Below are 9,108 nucleotides of genomic sequence, written 5' to 3'. Positions count from 1 at the left end.
TTTTTTTTTTAAAGATTTTATTTATTTATTTGAGACAGAGAGAATGAGAGACAGAGAGCATGAGAGGGAGGAGGGTCAGAGGGAGAAGCAGACTCCCCGCCGAGCAGGGAGCCCGATGCGGGACTCGATCCAGGGACTCCAGGATCATGACCTGAGCCGAAGGCAGTCGCTTAACCAACTGAGCCACCCAGGCGCCCTATAAACACATTCTTAAGAAGCAACAACTTTGGGGTGCCTGGGTGGCTCAGATGGTTAAGCGTCTGCCTTTGGCTCGGGTCATGATCCCAGGGTCCTGGTCTCAAGCCCCACATCAGGCTCCTGACTCAGTGGGGAGTCTGCTTCTTCCTCTCCCTCTGCCTCTCCCACTGCTCATGCTCTCTTTCTCTCTCTGTATTTCTGTGTCTCAAATGAATAAATAAAATCTTAAAAAAAAAAAAAAAAAAAAGAAGCAACAACTTTAGCCCCTTGCAGCCTACAAGTGCCATGTTTCAAAAATATCCATCCTCAAAGAAGGATTGTGAAACCAGGCATAAAGAAGTGCATATTTTCGGGCGCCTGGGTGGCTCAGTTGGTTAAGCAACTGCCTTCAGCTCAGGTCATGATCCCAGGGTCCTGGGATCGAGTCCCGCATCGGGCTCCCTGCTCTACGGGGAGCCTGCTTCTCCCTCTCCCACTCCCCCTGCTTGTGTTCCCTCTCTCGCTGTGTCTCTCTCTGTCAAATAAATAAATAAAATCTTAAAAAAAAAAAAAAAAGAAGTGCATATTTTCAGGCAAGCTCAGTAGGAGCAAGTGAATATATAATGGAGCATGTAACTATGATATTTTAAAATTTTCATCTAAAATAAAAAATAAAATAAATAAAATAAATTTTCCTCTGTCCATGCTCCAGTCAGTGATTCTTCCAGTCATTTCAGGTGTTCAATGTTCCTCGAATTTCAGTCATGGAAAGATTTATCATGACTTTTTGAAAAGGTTGTATTAGATTTCAGATTATTCCGGTTAACTTTTTCAAAGGTTAAGGTTATTTAAAATCAAATTCTCTACTTTTACAGATTTATATTTGGAGGTAGTTCAGGCCTTTCTGTAAGTATATTCCCCAAATACTAAGAGAAAATTTCCCCCGGAAAAAAAAAGAAAGAATATTTCCCCCGATTTTTATTTTACTACTTAAAGTTTTTTAGAGTTTTTAAGTTTTTAAGTTAAGTTTTACTACTTAAAGCTTTTAAGAGTATGTTCCATGATTTTTTTTTGTTTGTTTTCATTTAAATTCCAGTTAGTTAACACACAGTATAATATTAGTTTCAGGTGTACAATTCAGTGATTTCCATGATTATTTTATTTATTTTTTTAAGATTTTTTTTTTAACTTATTTGACAGAGAGAGACACAGTGAGAGAGGGAACACAAGCAGGGGGAGAGGGAGAGGGAGAAGCAGGCCTCTTGCCAAGCAGGGAGCCCGATGCGGGGCTCAATCCCAGGACCCCGGGATCATGACCTAAGCCAAAGGCAGACACTTAACGACTGAGCCACCCAGGCGCCCCTCCATGATTATTTTTAAATGAAGTAAATAACAACTTCAGGAAAGTAAAATAGTAAAAATTTAATAAAATAATAGTTATATCTTAACATTTAAAGTAAAATATTTTTTGTTATTCGTTTAATCATTCATTTATCAAATATCTATGAAGTTTCTACTAGGTGCCTGGCATTCAGATACGGAATACTGCAGACAAGTTCTCTGCATTCTGGAGGTTGCATTATGGTGTGAGAACATGACAATCAACAGAAATAAGTGGAGGTGGGGCGCCTGGGTGGCTCAGTTGGTTAAGCGACTGCCTTCGGCTCAGGTCATGATCCTGGAGTCCCGGGATCGAGTTCCGCATCGGGCTCCCTGCTCAGCAGGGAGTCTGCTTCTCCCTCTGACCCTCCTCCCTCTCATGCTCTCTGTCTCTCATTCTCTCTGTCTCAAATAAATAAATAAAATCTTTAAAAAAAAAAAAAAAAGAAGTGGAGGATTATTCTGTGTTTCTTGATCATTGTTAAAGACAATCAACAGAAATTACTGGATAAGTAATAATAATAATAGAATGTTTAATTTTAGCTATTACTGTGTAGTAAAAAGAAAAATACAAATTTGAGGGGGAGCCTGGCTGGCTCGGTCAGAGGAGCATGTGACTCTTGATCTCAGGGTCATGAGTTCAAGCCCCACGTTGGGTGTAGGGATTACTAAAAGAAAATAAAATTCAAAAAATACAAATTTGGGTATTTATTGATATGTAAGATCTTTAGGGTATATTGCTAAGTGAAAAATGGGAATTGCAAAATAATAAGGTATAGGGATCTCAGTTTTAGGGATATGTAGGTATATTACCCCAAATTAATAATAATAATAACAAAGTTGAGAATTATATACACTAAAATATAAGTGTATAAAATACTTAAAAAAAGAGAGAGAGAGAGAGACCATTAGAATTTGGGATCTATTTCCCAATATTAAGAACAAGAAGAATATGGGAAGCTTAATTCTCTGGGACCATCAAAAACACTGGCTCTATCAGATTTTATGGCCAACTGGAGAGGAATTTTTCCTGATGGCCAGGAGCCAATACTGACAAAAATAACTGACAGGGTGATAATCATTGTAAGATCTCTGGTTTGTGTTAATGTGCTCCCCTGCCCACCTCTATGGCCAGGTTGTCATATTACCCGAAGCAATGCTATGCACATAGTAGGTGCTGCATGACTATGTGCTGCAAACTGGCAGGAAGGAATGTAGGACCGTACTGCACGATGAAAAACAGATGCGACTACTTCGGAAATGTAATCAAACAGTTTTGAGGTACTGGGAAGGAGTGTATTTGCAAGCCAGGGAACACCCTACCCCAGGAAGCAGATGCTGGTATGCTTTTGGTGAAAACATCTTTTTCATAGAAAGCTCCTGGGTCTCGTTTTTACTTTGGGGATGATCAGAATTTTTAATCTGTCTGGGGAGTTTAGTTCCAGAATGAGATTCTGAGTGACTGCCTCCATTCACAGCAAGCTGGGTTTTGTGATAATTGCCTTTGATGTCTGTTCTTTGGCCTTTCTACCTCTCCTAACCCCTGTCGCTGTCAATTACCCTGGGAGGCTGCCCACAACAATGGAGACTATTGCCTCAGTAACAGTGGTATCAGCAGGGCTGAAGGCCACACTGAGAGCCAAGGGAATTTCCAAGGGTTCGCTCACACTGAAATCTGTGGCTTTCCTTCCTACAGTGTACGTTCACCATCGTAGTTTGGGGTGGCAACTCCATCTCGGATCTCCACTGGATCCCCAAGCTGCCTCTGCCATGGTCACAGTGATTCTTACTATTGCAAGGCTGCAGCTGGGGAACTCTGAGGACAGGTAGGGAAAAGAGACCCTGCCCTAAGGGGCTGGCTTCCATCAACCATTTTGCCTTCTACACTCAGCAATCTTTGTTGAAGGATTAAGACATTTTAGGCAGTGCCAGAGTGAGGAACTAACATTTATTGAGTAGCGGCTATGGGCCACAGGTTTACAGATTTGTCTTAATCTTACCACATTTAAGACATACTATCAGTGGGGCGCCTGGGTGGCTCGGTCGGTTGAGTGTCCAACTCTTGATTTCAGCGCAGGTCCTGATCTCAGAGTTGTGAGATCAAGCCCTGCGTCAGGGTTTGTGCCCAGCAGGGAGTCTGCTGGAGATTCTCTCTCTCCCTCTGCCCCCCCCCCCACTGCTGTCTCTCTTCTCTCAAATAAGTACATCTTTAAGTTAAAAAAAAAAAAAGAGGTACTATCTGTCCCACTTTACAGATGAGAAAAATGAATTTCTGTTTGGGGTCTAAACTTATATCTCTTGAATCTAAAATCATGTTGTTTTAGGACACCTGGCAGACTTAGTTGGTGGAGTATGCAGCTTTTCATCTTGGGGTATTAAGTTCGAGCCCCACACTGGGTGTAGAGATTGCTTAAATAAACTTAAATAAATTAAATTAAATCATGTTCTTTCCACTACAAGGAGCTTTGAGGGAGTGGGGAATGGGATTCAAGATTACTGGCTTGTTTGGAGCAGTATGCTCAGTAAAGGGCACCAGGACAGTACTTCACAGGGACTGGCATAAAATAGGCTAATCCAACATAGTAGTTTATTTTATTTTGTTTGTATTTTTATTTATTTATCTTTTTTTGTAAGTAGGCTTCTCAATCCTGAGATCAAGACCTGAGCTGAGATCAAGAGTCAAATGCTTAACCAACTGAGCCACCCAGGTGTCCCCCAACATATTAGTTTAATTAAGTTAGAGTAAAATGTTCACCTTTAAACAGTTTAACAGGTGTCTTGATTCCCAGACCATCACACTCCGAGGATTAGTCAAGGATGAGAGGCTCCTTTTTTAATTCCTTTCTTTCCCGGTTCCCACTCTTGGCCATTTCCTTATAAGATAAACTAAGGACGCCAGGCATACTGGATAAAGTTGTACTTTGGGCTCCCAATGTCTTCCATAATCAAACATTTTTTTTCAAAATCAAAGCTGCTTTACCATCATGAACTTGTCCATGTCTTTCTTTTTTCTTAAGATTTTATTTATTTATTAGATTTTATTTATTTATTTGAGAAAAAGAGAGAACGAGCTGTGGAGAAGGGCAGAGAGAGAGAAGCAGACTCACTGCTGAGCAGGAGGCCCGACTTGGGGCTCCAACCCAGGACATGGAGCTCATGACCTGAGCCGAAGGCAGACGCAGAACTGACTGAGCCACCCAGGTGCCACTAAAGATTTTATTTATTTACTTTAGAGAGGGAAAGAGCACACGAGCACGCGCATGCACAAGTGAGGGAAGGGCAGAGGGAGAAGGGGAGAGGCAGAGAATTTCAAGCAAAGCAGACTTCGGGTTCAGCACGGAGTTCCACACAGGGCTTGATCTCACAATCCCAAGATCATGACCTGAGCCAAAATCAAGAGTCAGACACTTAACTGACCCAGCCACCCAGGCGCTCCTCTCCATGTCTTTCTGAGCCCAGCCTAACATTATTTAAAATTGATAAATTCTTTCCTATAAGTGATATTAAAATGTACCTGCAAACCTGGCAAATAGAATTACAGGTAGAAGTGGTTAGAAAAAATTCCATGAAGCCAAGAAGTTCACAGAAAGGAAAAGGTAGCTTCTCATAATAAAAAATTATCAAATTCTTGACTGTGTGGAATAGAACAAGAACAAATTGAACAAACTGTCATGGAGAATGCTAGGTTGTCTACAAGCAGTGTAGAGATGAGTTCTTAAGAAATAGAAAAAAAAAAAGATTTTAAACAAGTGGCTACACTTGATTCTGGAAGGGAAAGAAAAAAGATATGGCAAGAGTAGCTGTTTCACCTCTTCTATCTGACCTGTGTTCTTAGAGATGACTTTGTCCCAGGACTGAGTCTAAAATAAGAAATTTGTCTTTTTCATTGTCATCAGATAAGTTCTACTTATCAATATAAAATTCCAGCTCTCTGAAAAATGTTGAGTACTTACAAAGAAGCTTAAACTCTGTGGCAATTCACTTGAATGAGTATACTAAACGTCACAAAATTTATTTTGAACTTATAAATCTGATTTTAGAAAACATTTCCATGTTAGATTTAGTTTTAATTTATCCTACTTCTGTGCAAAAAAATCTCTTGGTGTCCTGAAGTTTTCCTAAGTTCCTTTTACCTATTTTATAATAGTGCTTCTTAAATTTTAATGTGCACGGACAGCTTGTCAGAATGCAATTTCTGATTCAGTAGGTCTGGGATTCTGCATTTTTAACAAGTTCTCAGGTGATGACAGTGTTGCTGGTCCATGGACTATACTCTGTGTAGAAAGATTTTAGATCACAGAATTCTTAAAACCCAGTGAAACCAGCTCAAAAGCAGAGACTCGATGCGTCAGTAGAGGAAGACTTTTCTTTTTTTTTGATGGGAAGTACAGCAATATCATGTTGCAAACAGGCATAAGCATAGGAAGGCTTGATTTTATTGGCAGCTATTATAATAATCTATCACATCATGAATTACAAAGTGGTCTTAAATTGTAAGAATCCAGTGCCTTTATTTATTTATTTTTATTTTTTTTAAAGATTTTATTTATTTATCCATGAGAGACAGAGACAGAGAGAGAGAGAGAAGCAGAGGGAGAAGCAGGCTCCCAAGGAGCAGGGAGCCCAATGCGGGACTCAATCCCAGGACCCCGGGACTATGACCTGAGCCGAAGGCAGACGCTTAACCATCTGAGCCACCCAGGCGCCCCGAGGAAGACTTTTCATAAAGGGACATTCAAGAATGGAAAGAACATGAATAGAAACTTATCTTAAACCAGGACTTGTTGAGGGCTTGACCATGGAGAAACATGGACAGGTTTTAAACAAAAGGGACTTGGTCAGATTGGTTTACTATAACTCCTTTCTTATTAACTAAGCACTAAATTTTAGTCCCAGAGTCAATAATGAAGGAGAGTTGGAAGAAAGGCAGGTAGGAACAAGGCATCCCTGCCCTAAGAGGAAACCACCCTGAAAAGGATTTTACACCACCCTGGAAGGAGCCCTCCACCCTTTCCCATGTGATAGGTAGATGACAAAAACCTGATTGGATGACAGGGGCATGGGCGGGGGGGGGGAGGGGGTTAATCAGATTAAAACAGCCCGCCCACAAGCCCATAAAAACCCCTAGACTTAGAAACTGGTGACAACCCTCTGGGGTCCCCTCCCTCTTTGGGAACTTTGTACTATTATCACTCAATAAACTTTGCTTTGCTACCCACCACTCTTCGTCTGGTCTACCTCTTCATTCTTCGAAGCGTTATGACCGAGAACCACGGGCACTAAAGGAAAAGAAATCCTGCAACATCAATATTAACACACAAGTCACCACTGGAGAAAGAAGCCATATAACAGAGCAACAAAGCCTCGGCCAAGTCTTTATCTCTCCTTGTCTCCCACCCTCCCTCATAGCTGTTTAATGCAAGTTGAGAAATTTAATTCATCAAGCAAAGGATAGGAGATACAGTCTTTGTTCAAGATACATATGATCTCAAAGCTACAGATTCCTAGGCCTTCACAGTTTTGCAGAATACCGAAATCAATCAATCTTTAAAGCAGCTTTCCGGATTCTTCATCATCTGTTCTCTGATATTTCTAAGCTACAATTCCTTTGTTAAATGTAGTATGTCCTCCTTATAGGGTCGTGATGAGAAAAAAACGATATAGTCCAGATGGTTTATACCTCACCTCAATGAGACTCTTTCCTGGGCTCCTATTAGGCCAAGCAACTCCTTTGGCTTCCATAGCCCCAATGCATGCTTCGATCATGACACTTAATACCTTGTATTTATAAGTCTCTTTATTTTCTTACTTAAACTAGCTCCTTGAAAAAGATAATGAAAGTAATCTTTATTGAGCACTTACTATGTGCCAGGCATCTTCTAAACACTTTGTATCTCTACAACAGCCTTATGATATAGGTACTGCCCATTCTACAGATGAAGAAACTGAGACTCACATTATGGTAATGCTGAAATTCATTGAGCTAGTTAGTGACAGGGCTGGGATTTGAGCTCAGGCAGTTGGGCTGTAGAACCCACATTCTACTTGAGCGGAAGCTTCCTCAGGTGTTCCTCTCAATAATTCTAACATAACAGTATGGTGTGTAGTAGGCATCCAATTGTGTTGGATTTCACATTGGTGAAATCATCGGGATCCTGCTAGAAATGTAATAAATGGTTGTTGGGGTGCCTGGGTGGCTCAGTCAGTTAAGCATCTGGTTCTTGAGGGTCATGGGATCCAGCCCCACCTTTGGGCCCCAAGCTCTGAGCTCAGCAGGGAGTTTGCTTGAAGATTCTCTCCCTCTGCCCCTCCCCTAACTCATGCTCATATGCTCTCCCTCGATAAAATAAATAAATAAATATTTTTTAAAGAAATATAAGAAATCATTGTAGAGTCTAGATCTCTGCCAGAAGTCACAGATTTATCTGTAATACAAGTTTTCTTTTTTTTTTTAAAGATTTTATTTATTTATTTGACAGAGAGATAGAGCCAGAGAGCACAAGCAGAGAGAATGGCAGAGGGAGAGGGAGAAGCAGGCTCTGCCCTGAGCAGGGAGCCCGATGCGTGGGACCCTGGGATCGTGACCTGAGCTGAAGGCAGACACCTTCAGAGCCACCCAGGTGCCCCTGTAATATAAGTTTTCCACTTGTGCTATCTCCACATCTCCAACTTCCCTTCACCCTTAACCCATTTGAATCTAGCTAGGCCTCTGTCTCATTACTCCACACGAAGTGACCTTCTCAAGTCACTTCATCTTCCATGAGTCTCCAAATATCGGAGTTCCAATTTGATGTTGCATCAAGTAAACTGTCTTCATTGCTTCTCTCATTCCTTTTCCTCCTCCTTCATCCCTCCCCATTTAGCCTTATGCCTTTAAATATCTTCTTGATTGGGACACCTGGGTGGCTCAGTTGGTTAAGTGGCTGCCTTTGGCCCAGGGTCCTGGGATCGAGTCCCACATCGGGCTCCTTGCTCAGCGGGGAACCTGCTTCTCCCTCTCTCCCCCTCTGCTTGTGCTCTCTCTGTCAAATAAATAAAATCTTTAAAAAAAAAAAAAGGGAAACATAATAAATAAATAAATAAATAAATAAATAAATAAATAAATACCTTCTTGATGATGTTAATGACTTCCAAACTTATATTGTCAGCCCAGGCTCCTCTCTCAATGCGAAGCTCAGAACTTCTGACATCTCCACTGGCATGAGTCATGGACGTCTCCAACCTCACGTGTTTAAAACTAAACTTGATAGTAAGGTATAAGCAGAAAAAATAAACCCCACAAGCTGTGGAGACGCGGTGAGTCTCTTGCCAAAGGAAAGGTCTTGTCACATGACATTAACTACAAAGAGGAAACTAAGGGGTAAGGAAAATATTTATTAGTAACTTGCCCAGAATTAAAATATGGCTCCCAGACGTACATGTGTGTGTGTGCACACTCGCACAATGGTAAAGCCAGTTCAGAGACCCTTTGAAGAATAAGGATTTATAAAGTCTTCCAGGAAAGACATTCTGAAATAAATGTGCTAGGTGAGAGAGAAAACTAGTTGATGT

The 9,108-nt window shown here is 41.0% G+C and overlaps 1 protein-coding gene across 1 annotated transcript in view; it reads right to left on the bottom strand.

The window, feature by feature from the left end:
* SPMAP2L (sperm microtubule associated protein 2 like) overlaps positions 1 to 8,766 on the bottom strand; it is a 51,250-nt gene extending 42,484 nt beyond the window's left edge. The window contains exon 1 of the mRNA XM_081813156.1: positions 8,665 to 8,766. Within this exon, the coding sequence (XP_081669282.1) occupies positions 8,665 to 8,766 (102 nt within the window). The remainder of the gene's footprint in view (positions 1 to 8,664) is intronic.
* Between the last annotated feature and the right edge of the window lie 342 nt (positions 8,767 to 9,108).

Source organism: Leptonychotes weddellii, chromosome 2 (assembly GCF_054177405.1).
Source record: "Leptonychotes weddellii isolate Sample4059 chromosome 2, ASM5417740v2, whole genome shotgun sequence".
Lineage (NCBI taxonomy): Eukaryota > Metazoa > Chordata > Mammalia > Carnivora > Phocidae > Leptonychotes > Leptonychotes weddellii.
This window is presented reverse-complemented; position numbering and strand designations above follow the sequence as displayed.